The sequence below is a fragment of the Berghia stephanieae genome, chromosome 7 (assembly GCF_034508935.2).
Source record: "Berghia stephanieae isolate SIO BIC M18660-M18661 chromosome 7, UCSD_Bste_1.3, whole genome shotgun sequence".
In the NCBI taxonomy this organism is placed as follows: Eukaryota; Metazoa; Mollusca; class Gastropoda; order Nudibranchia; family Aeolidiidae; genus Berghia; species Berghia stephanieae.
In genome coordinates this window covers 55,293,572-55,318,571 of record NC_088366.1, presented here as the reverse complement: position 1 = coordinate 55,318,571, position 25,000 = coordinate 55,293,572, and the positions used below count along the sequence as shown (strand labels likewise).

General features: G+C 38.1%; 2 protein-coding genes across 3 annotated transcripts in view; one reads left to right on the top strand and one right to left on the bottom strand.

Annotated features, from left to right (window-relative positions):
• The window catches only part of LOC144977518 (uncharacterized), a 277,462-nt gene extending 269,497 nt beyond the window's left edge, over positions 1-7,965 (top strand). For both annotated transcript variants that reach the window (XM_078922821.1, XM_078922820.1), the window contains exons 28-31: positions 1-107; positions 2,219-2,406; positions 4,590-4,742; positions 5,341-7,965. The exon at positions 1-107 is cut by the window's left edge and continues 48 nt beyond it. In XM_078922821.1, coding sequence (XP_078778947.1) covers positions 1-107; positions 2,219-2,406; positions 4,590-4,742; positions 5,341-6,581 — 1,689 coding nt within the window. In that variant the 3' untranslated portion in view covers positions 6,582-7,965. The remainder of the gene's footprint in view (positions 108-2,218; positions 2,407-4,589; positions 4,743-5,340) is intronic.
• A 15,116-nt stretch (positions 7,966-23,081) lies between these two features.
• LOC144976266 (uncharacterized) overlaps positions 23,082-25,000 on the bottom strand; it is a 5,019-nt gene continuing 3,100 nt past the window's right edge. Inside the window, exon 2 of the mRNA XM_078920456.1 lies at positions 23,082-25,000. This exon is cut by the window's right edge and continues 762 nt beyond it. Within this exon, the coding sequence (XP_078776582.1) occupies positions 23,858-25,000 (1,143 nt within the window). The 3' untranslated portion in view covers positions 23,082-23,857.

Here is a 25,000-nt window from a genome sequence, read left to right as displayed (position 1 = left end):
TCACACGGAGCTATTTCTATTCTTTGTCTCACTGAAACAATGATGAGACGAAAACGTTATGTGGAAGAAAAATTCAACATGAGCTGGCCCGTCTCAATCACGCTCTTGTAAGTTGTTTTTTTTTTTTTTTTTTTAAATAAATGAAATACCTGGGTGGGGTTCCTGACCTCCCATAGTGGGCAGGGAGGTACACACTGTGTCTTCTATCTCCTTATATCTGTTTTCCAACATGCTTTCTGTGTCTTTGTCTTGGAATGAGATTACTTGGTTTTGTCCTGGCCCTGGCCGGAGTTCTGTCTTGGAGGGAAACAGTCAAATGCACAGTTATTGTCTTGGGAGATGATATTTTTTTCCTTGTAAATCATCTCTCTCTTGTGGATTATTTTATTTGTTGTTTTGAATGTATAATGTAAGCATTTAGGTGTATTCCTCTTTGTTGGATTTTGTGCTTGTGCCCGGATGAGACTTATAGGTGATCTCAAACTAAGTACATTAGTGGTATGCTCTTGGAATTTACATCTGATCCCTATTTGTTCCCAGTTCCCCTATGTCTTACTTTCTCTTGAGTGCTTTAATTGTAATTCTACAACTTTTTACTATCCCATTCTCTTCCTTTTTACTGGCGCTGATATGACCTAAATGTGTTGCAAGCGCCGTAAAACCCTTAAAAACAAACAAACGAACTACAGTGGATTCCTAATAAAGCCAACACCGCCGAATCAGAAATATTTTGGTTGACTTTAAGCAATGTTGATTTTACCCGTTTTCAAAGGAACACACTCAGATTTTTAACAAAATAAAGAAAATAAAATTAGGGACCAACAAGAGACTTTGACTTTAACTCACTCAACCCTAATACCGATTATATCCGTTGTATAATACCCGGGGTTACTTTCACCGTAGCCATCGTAAAGTTATAGCCTGACACTGACCAAAAAAATGACGTCAAAATGCCAGTCTTTTGCCTCAAAAGAAAACGAATCGTGAGTTGTATTCAATAGTTCAACCAATGAAATAACTTGTTTCCTTGAGCTCTACTAAGGACTCACTAGACGCTACACAAACCTGAAAAATGACGTCAAACTGCCAGTCCTAGAGGGTTCTAGTGTCAGGCTATAATATGTTAACGATGGCTACGCTTTTACCCCATGCCTATTTATTACATTTTTCTGAGACAAATTATAGACGTAGATAGTATCAAAGCTAATGTTTTTAGTTTTTACATGTTAATGGTGGTTGAATAAAACTATCTATACACATGCTCATTTTTAATACATTTTTTCAAATTATTTTGAAAAGTAGCAAAAATCTCTAGGATTGGGTGAGTTAAGCTGAAGTTGACGTTAATAGTAATGAGGGACAGCGTGGCTCAACAGTACGGTCTTTGCTTCGTACCCAAAAGGTACCGAGTTCGATCACCCGCCCGCTGCGCTGTGCGGCCTTGAGCAAGTCACCTTGCCCTAGCTCATTTTGCGGCGCTGCACTACGACTGACGCCAAGGCTATTCCAGTCTTCCCTTGGAATAGACCATAGAGACAATTTTCCCCTATGGGACGAATAAAGGGAATGTTATTTATCTTTATTTATGTTACCGGTTTCCACTGTATGTACATTTAATTTCTTTCTAGCCCATTTTCACAGTTTGTCATGAGCTCATTGTTGTAAATAAACACAGGGGAAATACATGGGTACTCTCGAACCAACTCAAGAGATTGTCCATTTCAACAATAATAATAGTATATCTTTATTGTCCTCAAAATAGTGGCAATTTGTCATTTGGTTACACATTTATCTATAACAATACAATATATTGACATAGACACACTCACACATATATGCACATTAGTAACATCGTAGTCATCGTCACCATCATCATCATCATCATCATCATCATCATCATCATCATCATCATCATCTTTACCATCATCATCATCATCATCACAACCACCACCAACACCACCACCACCACCACTATCATCATCATCATCATCATCATCAGCATCATCAACATCATCATCATCATCATCATCATCATCATCAACATCATCATCAGCATCACCACCATCAACATCATCATCATCATCATCATCATCATCATCATCATCATCATCATCATCATCAAATATGTGCACGTTGATATTTACTCATAAATTAATTCATTCCCTCAACTCATCTGTGTTGTTTATTTGTGTTGTTTTGTTTTTTTCTCCATCATCAGGGACGGTCTGACTCGTGTAAAGGTGAAGACAATCATATCGAATCTGGAGCAAGAGCTCAGAAAGATGACGGTCCATATGTCTTTCTACATGAGGCATCACCAATACAGGGTGCGTCCGGGTACTGTCGCTACTAGGAACTTCCGGTGGGTCTGCGGTGAAGGGCAAATGACGATCCAGGACGTCTGTGGTGAGTGTACAAATTTGCAGATAGATCTATTGGCGGTATGTGTTTAAGGGAAATGCTTACCAGTGTTATCCGCCGTACTATGGAATAAAACACTTATTTGAAAATTTGGCAAGAAAACTCGTCCTTCAAATATCGATCGATTTAAATAACCCTCATCTTGGCAAAAAAATCTCAAACCTGGGACTTCGAGAAGTCCCAGGTTTGAGAGTTTATGCCAAGATGAGCGTCATTTAAATCGATCGATATTTGAAGGACGAGTTTTCTAAATGTTTAAATATGGATTTTACAGGCGGGGGAGTGGGTGTTGGGGTGTCATGTCACGCAGGTCTTTGTTATTGTTTTTGAGTAATTCTCACTAAACTGTATCAATCAGACTTTCTTGCTTTGTCTGGCACCTTTCATATGAGGTCCACTGATATTTTGGGATGTTTTTGTTTTTTTTTAATTGTTTTTGTTTTCTTTCTTGTTTTGTCTGGCACCTTTCATATGAGATCGACTGATATTTTGGGAGGTTTTTAGAAAATTGTTCTTATATGTTTCTTTCTTGTTTTGTCTGGCACCTTTCATACACACTTGTTCAGTTCTTTATCTTACACCGGTGCCTTCTCCTTAATTTCTCACTACTTTGATATTTCCACACAGCCCATGTAAACTCTCTCCTTACCAGCTATTTTTAGAATTTCCCAAAAAAAATTCACACTCATCCAGCACAAAAATAGGCTATTCTTAAACTAAAAAGAAACAAGTACATTCTATACAGAATGTTGTTCAGCAAAATGAGCTCTACAACACTGTGTTTAGTAAAAATAACTGTAATCAAAGCATTTCTTTACATTTTGTGATGTACAAGAGAAATCAGAATGAGAAAATTGTCGGTTGCATCGTAACGAATATGACGATTTTCCTATGGGTGGTAAGGGGAGGGTTAAATGTTGACCAACGAGCACAGATTTACTAGCAAATCTAAGAATTATAAAAACATTTTTTACACATTGATATACGAGTACCTTGCAAACCTTTTGTTAATACGCTTCAACAGTCGTAACGTCACTTCCCTCGTAATGACGCATGGTAACTTAGTAACTGGCTCTAAACTATCGGAATAATGGCGGACGCCCTTATGAAATATTTCTCCGACGAGCATAAAAGCGTATCCAAAGGAAAAAAAATATATATAAATCTGATCATGTTTTGACTTTTACACATTCTGATCACAAGACATATGAAAAGTTCTAGCCGGCATGAAGAACAAAATGTACCGATTTTCTTTGTTTATTACCACTATGGCCGCCGTTGCTGGGCGACGTGACATCAGACTATTGAATCCTATTAAGGTTAATTCTATCACCCGAAAGGTACCGAGTTCGATCACCCGCCACTGCGCTGTGTGGCCTTGATGAGCTCGTCACCTCGCCCCAGCTCAATTTGCGGTGCTGCTGCACTGCAGCTGACGTCTGGGTTATTCCATTCTTCCCTTGAAATAGATCCAAAAGACAAATTTCCCCTATGGGATGAATAAAGGGAATTTTATCTTCTTTCTTTAAAAAAAAAATTATAATGATTTTTAATAAAATTAGTTGCACTGGGTGGGGTTCCTGGCACATACTGTGTTTTCTTTCCCCCAATATCTGTTTTGCAACATGATTTCTGTCTTTGTCTTGGAATGAGATTACTTGATTTTGTCCTGGCCCTGGCCGGATACCCTGGCTGGGAGGGAAACAGTCAAATGTATAGTTAGTTTTGGGAGATGATATTTTTTTCCATGTAAATCATCTCTCTGTTATGTACTTATTATTTTTCCTTTTACATATTATGATTTGTAAACAATTGAGTGTGTTCCTCTTGTAGGGGACCTGTGCTTATGTCTGGATGAGACATTTAGTGATCTCAAAATAAGTACACTGATAGTGTGCTCTTGGAATCTACATCTGTTCCCTATTTGAACCAATTCCCCTTTCTCTGCCTTATTCTTGGATGCTTAATTGTAATTCTAGAACTCTTTGACTATCCCATTTTTTCCTTTTTACTGGCGCTGATATGACCTAAATGTGTTGCAAGCGTCGTAAAACCCTGAAAAAACAAACAAACAAACATTTCTCTGCAAATATTACGGGTTCTCCACTGTTTTTGATTTTTTTTACAAGTCATTAATATTTTTTTTTCTCCACCTCATCGTTTTGCAGCCGCGTGTTCAGCAGGGTCTTACTACAACAGGACACTACAGGCCTGTATGCTGTGTGAGAAGGGCCAGTACCAGAACGTGTCCGGACAGGAGAAGTGTGTACAATGCAACTGGGGGAGCACAGACCAGGAGGGAGCCGTATCAGAATCCCAATGTAAATATACTTACTATGTGTTATAAGCTAAATAAATGTAGTACCTGACATATAATACTGTCTTCGTGTTGCCGTTTTCATTTTTGTGGTTTTCTGGGATTTTTGTTTTCGTTTTTTGTTTGTTCTTTTTTTTTTTTTTTTTTTCGTTTCTTTGTGTGTGTGTGGGGGGGGAGTTCGGGTTTTTTCTTGCTTTTTTTTTTAATTTTTGTTTTTGATTTGTGTGTGCGTGTGTGTATGTGTATCTTACATCAGAACCACATATCATCATTATTATCACCATCATCACCCTTATCATGTTATCATCGTCATTATTATTGTTATTATCATAATCATCACCATCATTATTAAGGTTATCGTCATCATCATCATCATCATCATCATCATCATCATCATCATCATCATCATCAACATCATCATCATCATCATTGATATCATATCATCACAATTATCACCACTGAAATGTATGTATGTATATATATATATATATATATATATATATATATATATATATATATATATATATATATATCATATCATATCATATCATCACACAGTGTCATTCAATAAAACTCACTCTATAAAAAAAATGTTTTTCCAGGTGTGAGGTTCACATCCATGAATCGAATGACGAAACTGTTCATCATCGCCGCTTGTTCTTTCGCCTTCGTCTTCCTATGCTTCGTTCTAATCATGTTCATGCACTGCAAGAGCCAGCAAAAGAAGGCCAAATCCAACCTAACCAATACAAACAACCCCAAATACCCCAGCCCAAACGTGTACGCCCAGGCACCGACCAGCAAACAAAACTGTCCCGATTACATCCGAAGCTCCACCAGAGATTTCTTCGTCAACAACCACGACTACGAAGATTTAGACGGGCATCACAGGTCTACATTCGAAACGTTTTCAAGGCGGCAACCCGGGTGTAGAGATTCCTTGAGTTCTTTCAGATCCCCAACTGACATCTCCTTCCTTCCCCCGTCACCTCACGACTCAAACGGTCACAGTTCGTTTTTGTCCGCGGACGGAGCTATGATGCCCGGCTCGCCTAGAGAAAATACAAAAGCCTTGAGTATACACGGCGAACCATTCCAATACAACACTCTTGGTTCTTTCAAAGGCTCACCACCGTCTTCCCCATTCAGGAGTCTTCACATGGCCGCGAATGGACCAATACCCAGAGGCGTGCCCGAGTCGCCAACTCACAAAGCTCAGACTTTGAACTCTTTATTCGGAGATGAAAGCCCATACACCAGTAGGTTAATTCGAGACAGATTAATCAACCCAGACAGCCCGTATCGTATCATCTCGTCCGACCGCAGAACGCCGATACCAGACAGTCCATACAAAAAGCCTCAACGTTTAGACAACGAAAGTCCTTATAGAATGACGTCAGACTATGGATCAATGAACCGGATGTCAGGGAAGGAGTCGCCTTACCGCAGCCCAATTTTGAACGGCGATCCGCTTCATTCCTACAAAACAACGCCCGAAATGCATCGGGCGCACAACCACGCCTTCCCGCACCTAACAGACCATCAGAACTCCCTCCGATCCGTGCCTGAAAGCCCGCAAAGTCTTCACCAGCCTCTATTCTGTTCCACAGACGACACTGCCTCTGCCAGTGCTTTTGAACCCATGGGCGACTTCCTGTACAAAAGACCCCCATCTCCTCTTTCCCCGCCATTGTCTGCTAAAAAGTCGAACGATTCTTTATCGGGGTCTCCGGCCGCACCCCGAGCTTCTCCTGGAGTATCCAGGAAACAAATGAACTTCCACAGAACACCGCCCCAGAAACGGCGCGTGAGAAATGAATTTGGAATTTACGAATACGACTAAATGTATTATTTACGATAATTCATAATTGTACTATATTTAGCGACTGGCCAATAACTGATCCGAGGGTCCTCAGAAAGTAACAGATTCAAACTGCATCAGAAAAAAACAGAGGATTCTTGAGCCTTGCATACCCGAGGATTCGAAACTCATTACAGTTTCTCGAGCTTTAAACAAACCATAATAATAACTTGTGATCCTTAGGATACGATACTTGTCTCTTCAAATAGTACTCTTTTCGTGAAATTTGAATTAGATCCTCTTACCCAATCACAGCTGGCTGAAGGGGTCAGTAAAAATTATAAGAATAAGAACTATGCGATGATTTAAACAAGGTTCATTTGCATTTTGAGTCGATTGTTATAAAAAAATTAGCTCTTGGGAATCTTCGGGAACAATTAATTATGCAAATATCGTGCGGCCTGAGAGGCACCTGTATTAAAAAGCACATTGCTTGTTAACTTGTTCATATCTTAAAATAACAATATGAAAAAATTATCAATTATTAATTCGACTTGCAGCGCCAGTAATGTGTGAAATAGAGGGGGGGAGGGAGGGGGGGGGTTCAATTCCTTGCTCAATGTGTTGAAAATGAGATGCCTGGTGAGGCTCAAGTCCACATCCACCAGATGTTAGTGCAATGCTTTATCCACTAGACCATCACCAAAAAAGGAAGAAAAAACACTAGAAGGGGAGGTAATAAGATATTTTCCTAATTAAAACACCTCATACTTTATAACCTTATAGGTTAGTGCAAATGTTTATTTCAGTGTACTATACTATAGCGTTAGTATTCTATTGTACATAGTTAAATACTACTTAGGTTCATAATAATGCAATGTATGGTTGGGGTTCCTGACCTCCCACAGTGGGCAGGGAGGTACTTATTGTGTCTTCTATCCCTCTATAGCTAGCTGTTTTCCGATTTGCTTTCTGTCTTTGTCTTGGAATGAGATTACTTGGTTTTGTCCTGGCCCTGGCCTGATACCCTGGCTGAGAGATGGGAAACAGTAGAATGTAGTTTTGGGAGGTGATATTTTTTGTTCTTTGTAAATCATCTCCTGTTATGTATTATTATATTTGTAATTATGAATGTGTAATATAAGCATTTGTATGTATTCCCTCTGAGTGGGATCCTGTGCTCGTGTTTGGATGAGACTTTTGGGTGATCTCAAACTAAGTACTTTTACGGTGTGCTCTTGGAACCTACACCTTTACCCTATTTGAACCAATTCCCCTTTGTCTTGCTTTATCTTGGGTACTTTAATTGTAATTCTAGAACTTTTTACTATACTATTTTCTTCCCTTTTTACTGGTGCTGATATGACCTAAATGTTTGCAAGCGCCGTAAAACCCTTAAAAACAAAAAAAAAATACAAAAAACAAATGCAATGTATTACACATTTATTTATGCATTGAATGTAGAGGAAATGCGATTAACACTCGATTCTATCCCTTAAGTTAGTCGTCATAAAACCAGTGCACAATTTCATTCAGATCTAAAGTCCCGATGATGCCTGTTCACAAAAAAAAAATCATCATATAATATATTAATAATAATATTATAATATAATATAAAAAATAGATTATAATATAATTTATCCTTTCTGATAGTATGAATCCCTTCTGCACAATGTATAGTAAGAGCAACCCTCTCCTTGCCAACCATAGGAAAATTGTCACATTCGATACGATCCAACCAGCTTCTTTAATCATTCAGATTTCTTTTGTAAATCACACAATTTAAAGAAAAATGTTTTATTATAGCTATAAAAACGTGACACTGTATTGTAGAGTTCATTTTGCTGATCAACATTATGCATAGAATATAGATATTTGTTGCTTTTCTGTTTGAGTGAGAAAAAAAAACAACTATTTTTGTGTTGGGTGGGTGTGAAATTTTGGGGAAAATTATGAAAATGGTTGGTAAGGAAAGGGTGAAGGAAATGAATTTGAATCGAGTGTCACACGCATTTTCTCCAAAAATATACCCAAAAAAATTCAATTATCGGTTCTTATAATAATAATGATAATAATATAGTAGTTATATAACTTTTTTGCCTTTGCCTTTGACTTTTATGTAAATCTATACCTCCGACATGTACTTATTTGCAGGTCTGATAACCCAAATTGTTTTATGGTGTCATTGTCGTAATAGAAGAAAAAAAACTCTCAAAAGATTAGTACCTACTTCAGTGCCAGTTTGGCTCGTGGAGCCGGGGGCTGTTTTTTTCCCGGTTTCTCTAGCTTGAGACGGAAAATAGCAATTACTTACCACCCTTTGGAATGCACGCTGGTCTATGGCAAAGTATTTTCCGCCAGATCTAGCAGACCCAGCTACCCAATCACTGCTGGGTGACCAGGGAGGTTAGAGAAGAAAAAAATCTCGAAAATTTCGACTGCACCTGGGATTGATCTCGGTTCCTTTGTGTGTGAAGAGAGTACTCTACCAACTGAGCTATTTGGTACTCCAAATACACTCTCAAACCAACGCAAAATATTATACCTCCTCCATTACATCAATGTTGAATTATTTAAGCCCCTAATTGTGTTCGGTTATCAGACCTGCAAATAAAATGTGCACGTTGGTATCTGCTACCATAAAGAATTCGATCATTGTACTTGAGAAGTTGATCTCAAATTATCTGTCATTCCATTATTCCGACGTGTACATATGATGCAGGTCTGACATCCGAACGCAATTATGGGGCCGAGTTCAACATTGTTGTAATGGACAATGTTTTGCGTCATTTATTGTTTTGTTTTTGTTTTTTTGTTTTGTTTTTTTTTTGTTTTTGTTTTTTGTTGTTTTTTAAAATTTCTATTACAACAATGATCCTATAATAAATTGGCTTAACAGACCTGCAAATTTGTGCACGTTGCATTATTCATATCATTGTCGCCAACCCGTAGTAAACACTTTTCTGTCGTACCTCGTCTACGATGAAAAATAAACAACACATTTTTTAAAAAAGATTTAGACCAGCAAAAACTCGTCCCTCAAAATAAATAAATATCGATCGATTGAACTGATGGCATTCGTTCGTCTTTTCCAAAACTTCTCAAACCTGGGACTGTCTTGCAAGGCTTCCTTGAAGTCCATGGTTTGAGACTTTTGTTTTGTTTTGTTTAGTTTTTGTTTTTTCTTGTTTTTTTTTTGGGTTTTATTTGTGGGGTTTTTTTTTGTTTGTTTGTTTGTTTATTATTTTTATTGTTTGTTTGTTCTTTTAATTTATATTTTGTTTTTGTTTTTGTGGGATTTTTTTTTTTATTTTGTTTTGTTTTGTTTTTTGCTTTGTTTTTTTTTTTTTTTGTTTTTTGTTGTTTTTTTTATTTATTGATTTTTGGTTTGTTTGATTTTTTTCCTTTTTTTGTGCTTTTTTTTGTATTTTGTTTTTTTTTTGCTTTTTGTTTATTTCAGGAAAATGAGATTCATGTTAATCCATCGATATGTGAAGGACGGGTTTTCTGCCAAAATCTTTTAACGTGTTGTTTGTTTGTTTGTTTTTTCAGAGTATGTCAGTCTTGTCCATGCAATAATGTTAACAATTCAAATAGAGATGTTTAGTAGTTCATACGTATCACGCGTCACGCAACACGTATCACGCATCACGTATCACGTAGGTATCACATGATCATTCTCGTTTTACGTTTAAAATAAACAGTGCCGCCATGCGACTTTTTATATGGTTCACGGAAATGTTTACATTATGACATCCAATCAAAAATCGCGTAGCAGCATTATTTTTATTTTTTTTACGTATAATGAGAATGATCATGTGATAGATAGATACGTGATGCGTGTTACGTATAATCCGCTAAACCTCTCTATTCATGATTTTTAAAATGACAATGATCAATTAAGGATGCGTGAATGAAAAAATGTACAGTAGATAACTCTTCAGAGTCATAGGGCCCATAGAGCCGGACTTTATCAATGCAGACCTGCCAACCCTTCACATCCAAAAGTGCAATCAGAACGCCTGAAAATAGGAATTTGAGACAACAAATAGGAATTTCATCTCTTTCACCCCGCCCCGCCCCCCCCCCCCCCTCCCCCCTCTTTGCTCTTTTATATTCTTACCATTATCATCATTTTTGTAAATCGGACTTTTAGAGACAATGGCGGAATAGTACAAAAAATGGAAGTGTGAAAATAGGAATGATTCCACCAAAAGCGGAAGGGTTGGCAGGTATGTCAATGTTTCTATAGCACTATCGGGTGGCCAAGGGAGATTCCTGGCTGGGGTTCCTGGCCTCCCATAGTGGGCAGGGAGGCATTTAATATATCTTCTATCCCCTTATATCTGTTTTCCAACATGCTTTCTTTCTTTATCTTGAGATGAGATTATTTGGTTTTGTCCTGGCCCTGGCCGGATACCCTAAATGAAAGAGAACCAGTCAAATTTATAGTTAGGGTTTTGAAAGATGATATTTTTTTTCTTGTAAATCATCTCTCTGTTGTGCATGTATTGTTTTTGTTTTACATATAATTAGTAAACATTGGAGTGTGTTCCTCTTAGTGGGGACCTGTGCTTGTGTCTCGATGAGACTTTTAGGTGATCTCAAACTAAGTACTTTGATAGAGTGCTCTTGGGTTTTCTACTTCTGTTTCCTATTTGAACCAATTCCCCTTTGTCTTACCTTTTCTTATGTGCTTTAATTGTAATTCTAGAACTTCTGGGTGGGGTTCCGGACCTCTCATAGTGAGCAGGGAGGTACTCGTTGTGTCTTCTATCCCCCTGTATCTGTTTTTCAATTGCTTTCTGTCTTTGTCTTGGAATGAGATTACTTGGTTTTGTCATGACCCTGGCTGGAGTCCTTGGCTGGGAGGGAAACAGTCGACTGTAACGTTATTGTTTTGGGAGATGATATTTTTTTTCCTTGTAAATCATCTCTCTATTATGTATGATTTTTTTTATTTTTAATATATGATTTGTAAACATTTGAGTGTATCCCTCTTAGTTGGGACCTGTGCTTGTGTCTGGATGAGACTTTTAGGTGATCTCAAACTAAGTACATTGATAGTGCGCTCTTGGATTTTCTACATCTGTTTCCTATTTGAACCAATTCCCCTTTGTCTTACTTTTTCTTAAGTGCTTTAAATCTAATTCTAGAACTTTTTACTATCCCATTTTCATTCTTTTTACTGGCGCTGATATGACCTTAATGTGTTGCAAGCGCCGTAAAACCCTTAAAAACAAGACAAAAACAAAAACAATGTGTTGCAAGCACCGTAAAACCATTAAAAACAAACAAGACATGAGAGGAAACTGCTAGTCGTCTTCTTTGCCTAACAGCAGATCAGTGACGCGAGTATTTTCCACATTGGTGAATCCAATGTATGACCTGCCAACTGGAAAATTTTAAAAAGTCGTAGTTTTTAAAAAAATAAAGATTGTAGATGCCATATTTATCTTCACAGATCAACAATTTGCCCTAGCTGTGATTAGATAACCCTCCAAAAGCCTTATAATTGTTCACTCTAAAATCAACTTTTATTTTCAATAAGTTTTAATGACTCAGAAATTATGTTCACGAAGGTCTGAAATAGGAGTCAACAGTTTTGTAATTCTACGAACTTTTCGTAGTTTTAGGCAGGTCTGTAATGTGTCTGATAGATTGGAAGATAGTCATATATAAACTGTTTAGCTATCCGGCTATCATTTGGCAGGTCTGTAATGTGTCTGATAGATTGGAAGATAGTCATATATAAACTGTTTAGCTATCCGGCTATCATTTGGCAGGTCTGTAATGTGTCTGATAGATTGGAAGATAGTCATATATAAACTGTTTAGCTATCCGGCTATCATTTGGCAGGTCTGTAATGTGTCTGATAGATTGGAAGATAGTCATATATAAACTGTTTAGCTATCCGGCTATCATTTGGCAGGTCTGTAATGTGTCTGATAGATTGGAAGATAGTCATATATAAACTGTTTAGCTATCCGGCTATCATTTGGCAGGTCTGTAATGTGTCTGATAGATTGGAAGATAGTCATATATAAACTGTTTAGCTATCCGGCTATCATTTGGCAGGTCTGTAATGTGTCTGATAGATTGGAAGATAGTCATATATAAACTGTTTAGCTATCCGGCTATCATTTGGCAGGTCTGTAATGTGTCTGATAGATTGGAAGATAGTCATATATAAACTGTTTAGCTATCCGGCTATCATTTGGCAGGTCTGTAATGTGTCTGATAGATTGGAAGATAGTCATATATAAACTGTTTAGCTATCCGGCTATCATTTGGCAGGTCTGTAATGTGTCTGATAGATTGGAAGATAGTCATATATAAACTGTTTAGCTATCCGGCTATCATTTGGCAGGTCTGTAATGTGTCTGATAGATTGGAAGATAGTCATATATAAACTGTTTAGCTATCCGGCTATCATTTGGCAGGTCTGTAATGTGTCTGATAGATTGGAAGATAGTCATATATAAACTGTTTAGCTATCCGGCTATCATTTGGCAGGTCTGTAATGTGTCTGATAGATTGGAAGATAGTCATATATAAACTGTTTAGCTATCCGGCTATCATTTGGCAGGTCTGTAATGTGTCTGATAGATTGGAAGATAGTCATATATAAACTGTTTAGCTATCCGGCTATCATTTGGCAGGTCTGTAATGTGTCTGATAGATTGGAAGATAGTCATATATAAACTGTTTAGCTATCCGGCTATCATTTGGCAGGTCTGTAATGTGTCTGATAGATTGGAAGATAGTCATATATAAACTGTTTAGCTATCCGGCTATCATTTGGCAGGTCTGTAATGTGTCTGATAGATTGGAAGATAGTCATATATAAACTGTTTAGCTATCCGGCTATCATTTGGCAGGTCTGTAATGTGTCTGATAGATTGAAAGATAGTCATATATAAACTGTTTATCTTTCCGGCTGTTATTTGGCATGTTTGGAAGGTCACATTTTCAACTGTCGACCTTTGAACCTTTAAACTTTGAACTTTGTAATATTACGTAAACAATAAATTTAAACCAAAGATAAGATGAGTGGTTCCATTTTGTTTATGTGTATATGTATGTGTGGGGGGGGGGGGGGGGGTGAGACGGGGAGGGGTATCACGGCTTATTTCTCGTGTGTCAGCTTGAAGCAACACGTCACTGGTTGGTCTTATATTTGTTGTAGTTGTTGTTGTTGTTCTTGTTGTTGTTATTGTTATAGATTTGACAAAATCCCTCACGTAGCGGGCAGGGAGGCACTTACTGTGTCTTCTATCCCGCTATATCGGTTTTCCAATTTGTTTCCTGTCTTTGCCTTGGAATGAGATTACTTTGTTTTGTCCTGGCCCTGGCCGAGGTCCTTGCCTGGGAGGGAAACAGTCGATATAGTCTAGTTATAGTTTTGGGAGATGCTATTTTTTTTCATTGTAAATCATCTCTCTGTTATGTAATTGTATTTGTTTTATTGTTAACATATGATTTGTAAATTTGTGGTGTTAGTGTATTCCTCTTAGTGGGATCACTGGGTGGGGATCCTGACCTCCCATAGTGGGCAGGGAGGTACATACTGTGTCTTCTATCCCCTTATATCAGAATTTGTTTTCCAACATGCTTTCTACCTTTGTCTTGGAATGAGATTACTTGGTTTTTTCCTGGCCCTAGTCGGAGTCCTGGCTGGGAGGAAAACAGTCAAATGCATAGTTATTGTTTTGGGAGATGATATTTTTTCCTTGTAAATCATCTCTCTGTTATGTATTATTGTATTTGTTATTTTTAATGTATAATGTAAGCATTTGAGTGTGTTCCTCTTTGTTGGATTTTGTACTTGTGTCCGGATAAGACTTATAGGTGATCTCAAACTAAGTACATTGGTGGTATGCTCTTGGAATCTACATCTGATCCCTATTTGTTCCCAGTTCCCCTTTGTCATACTTTCTCTTGAGTGCTTTAATTGTAATTCTAGAACATTTTACTATCCAATTTTCTTCCTTTTTACTGACGCTGATACAACCTAAATGTGTTGCAAGCGCCGTAAAACCCTTAAAAACAAACAAAACTTAGTGGGATCTTGTGCTAGTGTCTGGGTGAGACTTTTAGATAAATTCAAATTTAGTACACTGAAAGTGTGATCTTAGAATCTACATCTGTTCCCTATTTGAACAAATTCCCTTTTGTCTTACATAATCAGATCTGCAACTTTTCCTCTATTGCTGGCGCTGAAATTACCTTAAAGTTGTGGCAAGCGCCGTATCCCCCCCCCCCCCCCCACACACACACACACACTAGTGCGGGGCGGTCCTTGGCAAGCTTAAGGACCACGGTCCTACGGTCCCTGGGAAATGAAAACCGCAAGGACCGGTCCTAGGACCGGCGGTCCTTTTCGACATTGAACATTCCTGAGAAACCGTTTTGACCTTTGGGACCATGGGATCGTTCATTCTTGAACCGTTAAAGACCGCTACACGATGAAAACCGTGGTCTACAGGAGTAAAACACACGGAGTAGTCACACTCATTTCAAATTGTAACCTAATTAGAGAAGAGGGGTGATGCCTTCTTTATTTGATCACAGTACTTCATTGTTACTTCGATAATTTAGCGTGAATAAAATTTGAAATTTATCCCCATTAACGGAGATAATGGAATCACCCAAGGCGTTGATCGAGTTGTTCGTGGCGTTTATACACACACGCAACTCCTACCCCCCCCCCCACACACACACACACACACATGAGAGGGCAGCGAGCATTGAAGAGTAAGAGAGAGACGTGAAGTTATAATAAGAGGGGGTGGATGCGGTAATAAGTAATAAGTAATAAGTGGGGTCGATGGTGACTTTTCGCCAGATCTAACAAACCCCGCTACCCATTCACTGCTGAGTAGACAGGGATTCAGAAAAAAACTCGACTGCACCCGGGATCGATCTCTGGCCCTTTGCGTATAAAGAGAGTGCTCTATCAACTGAGCTATCGGGGTCCCCAAATATTCTATTGGACCTTTTAAAAATACAGACGTTATAACTGGTTTTTTTGGAAGGAAGAAACTAATGAAACTCATATTATTTGATTAGTTAAAACACCAAACGAAATTTTAATATTATTGTATTATTTTAAATGACAACAATGCGATAGAAAGGAGTGGCGACAAGAGATGGACAAAAGAAAACAAAAAATCAGACTTGCAACTTGCTGGGTTTGAGACACACACACACACACACACACACACACACACACACACATCTTTAGTAGTCACATACATTTCAAACAATAACCCATTAGAGAAGAGGGGTCATGCCTTCATCATAGATCATTGTCATTGCGATCATTATGGTGTAGTAAATTTTGAAATTTACCCCGTATAATGGAATCGTCCAAGGCGTGCGCCTCCTGTTCCCCCCATCTCACACACGAAAGGGCGGTTTGCGGTGTGGAGGGAGGTGGTCGTCTGCCTCTATGGTCGTCTGTGTCGTTTAGTGTATGGCAGGGTTGCCAGATTATTTTTCAACAAAATGCCAGGGGAAGACTCAAAAAATGCCAAAACACTCAAAAAAATGCCAAAGTCTGTTGACTCCCACCCCCACTAAGAAAACTACTCACTTTTGATAGACAATTTACTATCATATCCTGGTGGCTTGCGTGTTTTCTTTTCTTTTTCTTTTCTTTATTTTTTTTTTTTTTTTTTTTTTGAATTATACTAAATTTCCTGTTGGGGTAATTATTTACCTACTGACTACTAAGTGGAGTGCTAAACCACTACACCACGGTTGGATTTTAAGAATGAAAAAGAAATGTGAAGATGTTTGTTTTTACGCGTTTAGAAATAATTAAGAAAAGGTGTCATTTGAAGTATAATATACAAGAAAAGAAAATGCCAAATGAAAATGCCAAATGCCAAATGATTTTTCTAATGCCAAACGGTTTTCAAAAATGCCAGATTTTTGGAATCTGGCATTTAAAATGCCAAACTGGCAACCCTGGTGTATGGCAAAGGGGGGTGGGTGCGATTAATTAAGTGGGATGGGTGGTGATTGGTGGAAGATAGGCAAAGGACCGAGGCAACGAATCGCTGGGGAAGTAGTATGGCGCCAGACCGTTGAAAGGTGATAAGAAGTGAGGACCGCCGGCGGTCTTCCTCTTTGGGACCGGACCACGGTTCACAGCTAAAAGACCGTGGGACCGGTCCTCGGTCCGGTCCTCAGCGCGGCACTAACACACACACTCTCACACACACACATACCACCCACCCCCTCAACCCACACACACACACACACACACACACACACACATACATACAAATAAGAACACACAAATAAAAGTTCTTTGAATCCAGCTGGAACGGCCCTCTTTAACTTTCTTTTTTCTTGTTCTTTAATTGCAAAGCTAAAACTTTTAGACTGTCCCATTTACTTTGTTTAAACTGGCGCTAAAATGACCTTAAAGTGTCGCAACGCCGTTATCACCCTAACTAAATATAAATAAAAAATAAATAAATACAAAGACAAGCAAACATAAGCGATGGTATCTAGTATTTTTTAGGTGAAAATGACCGTTACCAGAGCTGTCTCCCTCAACAAAGTTGATAAATGAATAAAGTGTACATACTTATATTTATTATTATTATTATTATTATTATTATCATCATCATCATCATCATCATCATCATCATCATCATCATCATCATCATCATCATCATCATCATCATCATCATCATCATCATCATCATCATTATTATTATTATTATTATTATTATTAATATTATTATTATTATAATTATTATTATTATTATTATTATTATTATTATTATTATTATTATTATTATTATTATTATTATTATTATTATTATTATTATTATTATTATTATTATTATTATTATTATTATTATTATTATTATTATTATTATTATTATTATTATTATATATTTGAGTGGGAATCCTGACCTCCCATAGTGGGCAGGGAGGTACTTGCTGTGTCTTCTATCCCCCTGTATATCTGTTTTCCAATTGGTTTCTGTCTTTGTCTTTTGCCCTGACCCTGGCCGGAGTCCTTGGCTGGGAGGGAAAAAGTCAAATGTATAGTTAGAGTTTTGGGAAAATATATTTTTTTGTTTATCATCTCTCTGTTATGTACATTTTTTTTAAACATATGATTTGTAAACATTTGAGTGTATTCCTCTAAGTAGGGACCTGTGCTGGTGTCTGGTTGAGACTTTTATGTGATCTCAAACTAAGTACACTGACACTGTGCTCTTGAAATCTAAATCTATTCCCTATTTGAACCGATTCTCTTTTGTCTTACTTTTTCTTCAAGCCCTTTTAATTGTATATCAAGAATGTCTTTACTATCCAAGTTTCTTCCTTTTTACTGGCGCTGATATGACCTAAATGTGTTGCAAGCGCGTAAATCTCTTAAAAACAACATATATATATATATATATATATATATATATATATATATATATATATATATATATATATATATATAGTGTGTGTGTGTGTGTGTGTGTGTGTGTGTGTGTCTGCATGTGTCTTTGAATTCTTATATAGTGCACATTGAAAAGGGTGACAAGGGGAATAAATAGTGGTTTGTTTATAAAACAATGTAATTTTATTGAGATATATATATATATATATAATATATAATATATATATATATATATATATATATATATATATATTATATATATATATATATATATATATATATATATATATATATATATATATATATATAAACTCATTCAATTAAATTTAATGTACGTAGGTACGTGTATTCATTTCAAAACTTCTTTTCTTTTTTTTTTTTGGTTTTGTAAGTGCATCTTACATTACGATAATAAAATCCATTTACTACTGGTGCTTCCTAGAAGTCAGATTTGAGTTTGTTTGTTTGTTTTGCTTTTTGTTATTTGTTTGTTTATTTTTGTTTGCTTTCTTGTTATTGTTTTTTTTCTGCTGTTTTGTCTGTTTGTTTGTCTGTTTGTTTGGGAAGGTGTTGTGTATGTGTTTTGTTGTTGATTTTTGTGTTTTTTTAATTGTGTTGTTTTAAAAATTTATTTCAGGTTTTTTATATATTTTTTTTTGGTTATTTGTTAGTTTGTTTTTTGTTTTGTTTCTCTTTTTGTTTGCTTTAAATTCTTGCTTCACGTGTTCTCAATCTCTTTATGCTCCGTGATGTGTGGAATGATCCTTGAACTTGAAGCAGGGAAACATTGGCTGCCATGGGCGGATGGTTCAACTTCAGTTCACACTATAATAACCACCTTTAGTTCACGTCAACCAATCACACTGGGTGACCTACACGTGTCCGACAGAGTGTGTATTTATTAAACAGTTTATTGACACGGCGATGATAGGAATTACACTGTAACACATTACAATATCATGTGTTTTTATTTTAATCCCGTGTGTCGAAGACGTGTAAAAAGTTGTTCTATAGGGAATGAGATTAGCGGAAGAGTAGCGTCCCTTGATTGGACGTCACCTTACATAGAGAGCGTCAATTTGGTTTTGAAGTGTCTCAAGCCGCTTTCACCGGAAGCGAAGACGAGAGACGCATGCGCACAACCAATATGACGTTCTATCTCTAATAACTTTTCCGCCGGTGACATCACAGACTATGGGTGACGTCCAATCAAGGGACGCTACTCTTCCGCTAATCTCATTCCCTATAACTAGAGGGCCCACATTTCCGAGTTGTTGGCATGTATTCAATGTTGCTATGGACAACACCCTTGCTTTCTCCTCTGTCTCTCTTTATATTGTTTATTGTCTTGTCTGTGAGAATTTGTGCCTTTTTTTCTGATTTTCACTCGGGTACTGCCTGGAATCTTTTGGTGAGAGGGAAGCAGTCAGATGAAATATTCTGCATCTGTGAGATGGTTGCTTTCACCGTGTAACCAAGATGATCGACTCTCTCTCTCTCTCTCTCTCTCTCTCTCTCTCTCTCTCTCTCTCTCTCTCTCTCTCTTTCTTTCTTTCTTTCTTTCTTTCTTTTTCTCTCTGCGTGCGTATGTGTGTGTTTGTGTAGTTGTGTGTGTCTTGTTCTTGCTAAGAATTGTGTATTTCTTCTCAGAGCGAATTATTTTGATGATGACGATGAGGTTGACGATGATGATGACGATGATGATGATGTTGATGATGATGATGATGATGATGATGATGATGATGATGATGATGATGATGATGATGATGATGATGATGATATGATGATGATGGTGATGGTGATGATGATGACATGATGATGATGGTGATTTGAAGGGAGATAACTCCTTGCAGTGGGGCAAAAAAGGGGTGCGTAACCTATCAAAAACACATATTTCCTTAACGTGGCAGGGAGACAACTCATTAAATACAATATGGACATCTAATCGATGTTATGGATCGGTTGCGTCCCTTGAAAAATATGACATAACTGTGGATGTCATCAATCTCTCTCTCTCTCTCTCTCTCTCTCTCTCTCTCTCTCTCTCTCTCTTTCTCTCTCTCTCTTTCTCTCACTCTCTCTCTCTCTTTCTCTCTCTCTCTCTATCTATCTCTCTCTCTCTTTCTCTCTTTCTCTCACTCTCTCTAAGCTTTCTATCTATCTAATTATCGTGAGAAGGACGATGAGGAGAAGGAGAGAGAGGAGGATGAGGAGGAGGAGGAGGGTCGAAGAAAGTGCAGATAAAAACATTGGAAATGTCAGTGACTGGTTTCAACCTTCATCATAAACGTCACTCCTAACAACTATGTTCAAAGACAGCAAATGAGTTGACTGAATGAGACTGGCATTAGAAGGGAGATAACTCATTGCAGTGTGGCAAAAAGGGGCAGGTAACCTATTAGAAATTGCAATTTTCCTCTGAATCTTTCGGGGAGGTAACTCATTAAATAAAATATGGACATCTAATTGATGTTATGAATTGGTTACATCCCTTGAAAATAAAATGTCAACATCCGCTCTCTCTCTCTCTCTCTCACACACACACACACACACACTCTCTCTCTCTATCTCTCTCTCTCTCTATCTATCTCTCTTTCTCTCTCTCTCTCTCTCTCTCTATCTCTCTCTCTCTCTCTCTCCTCGCTCTTGACTCTCTCCCTATATATCTATCTATCTATCTATCTATCTATCTATCTATCTAGAAGGACGAATAGGAGAGAAGGAGGAGGAGTGACAGATTACTACCTTCATAACAAATTATGTCGGCACCAACAACTAAGTTCAGAGACAGCAGATTTTTCGACTGAATGACTAGCATTTACAGGGACATAACTCCTTGCAATGTGGGAAAAAAGGGGCACGTTACCTATCAAAATAAACTTTATTTTCTGGACATTTCAGGGAGGTAACTCATAAAATTACGAAGATCCTAATGGATGTTGTCACGGTTTGGTTGCATCCCTTGATAACATTTAGCAACTTTCGACTTTGTCGTATCACCTCCCTCCCTCTCTCTCTCTCTCTCTCTCTCTCTCTCTCTCTCTCTCTCTCTCTCTCTCTCTCGGGACCTTCCGATCAGAAGCCGAGTGTTATATCCCAAGAACGCATAGACTTCACAGATCCCTGACATTCTGTACAATGACCTTGAAAAGCGATTGTTGATTCTTATTCCTGTGTTTTCGACCTTGACATTTTCAATTGGGGAAACGGAGTAGCTATTCGTCAGTACTAACCCCCAGGCGCTGGCACATGCTGGTCAGTACTGACGAACAGGCACCAGCGCCTGGGGGTCAGTACTGACTAATAGGTAATGGTGCCTATTAGTCAGTTCTTACCTGGCCACGGGCGTTGACGTTGTACTGACGGTACCAGAATTATGGAAAATGCAATTTTTTGAAATAACTTGCTCTACGACAAATAAATCCGCATTTCCTATCCCATACTAGTCTATATGCCAAAAGGAGAAAAAAATATTGCGTATTTATTCCCTGGCCCACGATTTAAAATATGCCGGTTGATGGCGCTGTAATCACTGTATGAAAATTGTCCTAAAATCGAATATTGGTAATTCATGGATTGCTTCCCTTAATTCAGTGATTCTATAATATTCTCTTATTCCTTGGTTTTCTCTTCTCCTCTAAAATGGTGATGATAATGATGATGATAATGATGATGATGATGATGATGATGATGATGGTGGTGGTGGTGATCAACATAATCATCATTATCATCATCCTCAGCATCCTCAGCACCACCACCACCACCACCATGTCACCAGCAGCACCACCACCACCACCACAATCATCACCATCATCATCATTATCATCATCATCATCATGTTCCGCCCTTCACTGCGCTAGTGCAAGTCGATTTAAATGACCCTCATCTTGGTAAAAAAAAAACTCTCAAACCTTGGACTTCGCGATTATTTATTATTATTATTATTATTATTATTATTATTATTATTATTATTATTATTATTATTATTATTATTATTATTATTATTATTATTATTATTATTATTATTATTATTGTATTATTACAAGTTCAGGGGTACAGCGAATTAAAAACACAGAGGAATTAGTTTGTGGAGCCACGGTATCAAGAGAAATAATCCACGAAATACTATTATTCGATTTCAGGACGAATTTAATGCACTGGTTACAGCGACCTCCTGCGGCCAATTTTAAATCGGGCTCCAGAGAAGAAAATACGCAATGAATTGGTGTCTTTTTGGGAAGACACGCATAAATAGGACCAAATCTCATGACACTAGAGGTTAAACGTGCTCAAAACGCTTTGCAAAGGTCCAACAGCAACACGTAACATGTAGAACGAGACATGAGGCCTGTCAGGCGATATTACATTTTTTCCCCACAAAGACAACGCTGTTAACGGCCAGGTAGTCATGCTACACCTGAGTACGATGAGAGAATGTGAGTAAAGAGTATTTTCCAAGGACTCAACTATGCGCCGAGCGGGGCTCGAACTCAGGACCTTCCGATCCCAAAGCGAGTGTCATGCCCCTAGACCACATAGCCGTAGTCATTTTAATGACTAAAGATGCTCATGAACTTTTGAAATGGGAGCCAGAATTTCATATTATTACGAATTTTTTGTAGTAGTAGGTCGGTCTGTTCCAGGTCTTTTCTGGCCTCTTTCATCTCCTCTACAACTGTCCTCCTCCAGGTGCCCAATGGTCCTCCTCTCTTTCTCCTTTCCCGGTGGGGACCATCTTAGTGCTATGTAAGGCAGTCTGGACTTTTTCATTCGAAGAAGTATTGGTAGTAAATCTATGTCATTGCATATCCGCGCCAGAAAAAAATGAAGAAAATAGAATGGTCAAAAAATTTTCGATATACAGTTAAAATCACAGAGGAAAAGTAAGACTAAGTAGAATTGTTCAACTGGCGAACAGAAGTAAATTCTCAGAACATAATATCAGTGTTTGAGGTCACCTTAAAAGTCTCCTCCAGAAACAAACACAGGATCCACTGAGAGGGGTAAAAAAATTGAGCTTTATATAGCGCAATATCCACTAAATGTGCTCAAAGCGCTTTACAAGGGGTCCCTGGTATATATATATATATATACACGAGTGTTGGTGGGTACTTGTAAGTACGAGAGTGCTCGATAACGTTGGTTAGAGCAAATATAAAATATAAATGGAGTCACTCACTAATTTACGGACGGCAATGGCGGTTGATGCTATTCGACCTTAAGGACGAATAGGGCTACCCTATTTATGGCCGAAACACATTTTTCTGTGAACTCCACGTCGTCAGTCGGCATATGTGTTGCTTTGTTTCTACCACGTCGTTCATAGATTGCTGCAGGTAGGGAACGTAAACTTCCTAATCTCTCACAGGAAAAACACATACACTAATATCCGACAGCTGCAGAGTCGAGATTATTGTCTGACAACACCCCCCCCTCCACTGTCCACCCAGCAGTGAATGGGTAGCTGAGTCTGTTAGGTTTGGCGGAAAGTACTTTGCGATAGAGTAGCGTCCTGTCCAAAGGATAGCAAACAATTGCTAGTGTCCATTTCACGAAATAGAAACAGGGGTAAAACAACGGCTCCATTGATCGAATGGCTCTGAAGGACTCCTTAAAATATCCGATTGTCGGTCTCATCGAAGAAGAAACCGGAGAGCGTTACGGCAAAACAGAGTTGTCGTGTAATAATTACTTACTTAATCTACGTATCTATCCAAACCAGTAGCCAGAATCGCTCTTGATCTTCGATCTTTTTCTATGACGTAAAAATTGGATGTCCTCTGGACGTCTTCAACTTCTAGAAGTGCAGAATTTTTGCACAAGAGGGGAATAACGTGATGTTAAAACACGAACCGCCCGAAAAAAAACAACTTCTTGAGCGAAAACTTTAAGATTTTCAATTAATATTCGAATCAACACACATGTTCATCAATTGGATCTGCACCGGGGTCTGATTGCTTGGAATCTGTTTCGCAGCACCGGGTTGAATTGTATTTGTTGCGTTTTCCTCCGGATCCACTCCCACTTTTGATGTTGTCGAAGACTTACGAAGAATCAAACCAACCACAGCGATGATAACTATCAGCGAAATCAAGCCACCAGCTGTTGCTCCTACGATAAGACCAATGTTATTGTTTGAATTTGTTGTGGAAGATGAAGCCGAGCCTTTAGTTGTGAAGTTATGACCATCTTTGTTACGAATCGAGTTAGTGGTGGAGTAAAATCTCGACGCATGATTTGTTGTTGATTTTATTGGTTCGAAATAATGAGGAGGAGTTGATTTTACAGCCGTGACATTTTGAGTTTTTGTTGTTCTAAGCTTGTGAGATTTTGATGGTGTGGTCAGGCCTGTAGTGATGGCTGAATACGTTGTTCTGGAGTTGATAAAGTCTAGGGGTTTGCTGTTGTAAATGCTCGTCTCTGGCTTAATTGATGTTGATGTTGTTTCGGTTCTTGTTCTGGTTGTTGGTGTTGTGGTTGCTGTTTCTGTTCTTGTTATGGTTGTTGTTGATGGTGTTGGTGTTCTTGTTGTCGTTGTTGTTGCTGATCTAATTGTTGGTTTTGTTGTAATTGTTGCCGGTGGTGGTCTTGTTGATGTGTCTGTTAATGTTGGTGGTGGTAGTAGAAGTAGTGTTGTTGTTGTTGTTGTTGTTGTTGTTGTTGATGTTGTTGGCGTTGTTGTTGTTGTTGTTGTTGTTGTTGGCGTTGTTGTTGTTATTGGCGTTGTGGTTGTAGGCGTTGTTGTAGTTGTTGTCGGCGTTGTTGTTGTTGTTGTTTTTGGCGTTGTTGTTGTTGTTGGCGTTGTTGTTGTTGTTGTTGTTGTTGTTGTTGGCGTTGTTGTTGTTGGCGTTGTTGTTGTTGTTGTTGTTGTTGTTGGCATTGTTGTTGTTGTTGGCGTTGTTGTTGTTGTTGGCGTTGTTGTTGTTGTTGTTGGCGTTGTTGTTGTTGGCGTTGTTGTCGGCGTTGTTGTTGTTGGCGTTCTTGTTTTTCTTCGCTTTGCTGTTGCTGCTGTCGTTGAAGTACCATGGTCACAACTAGA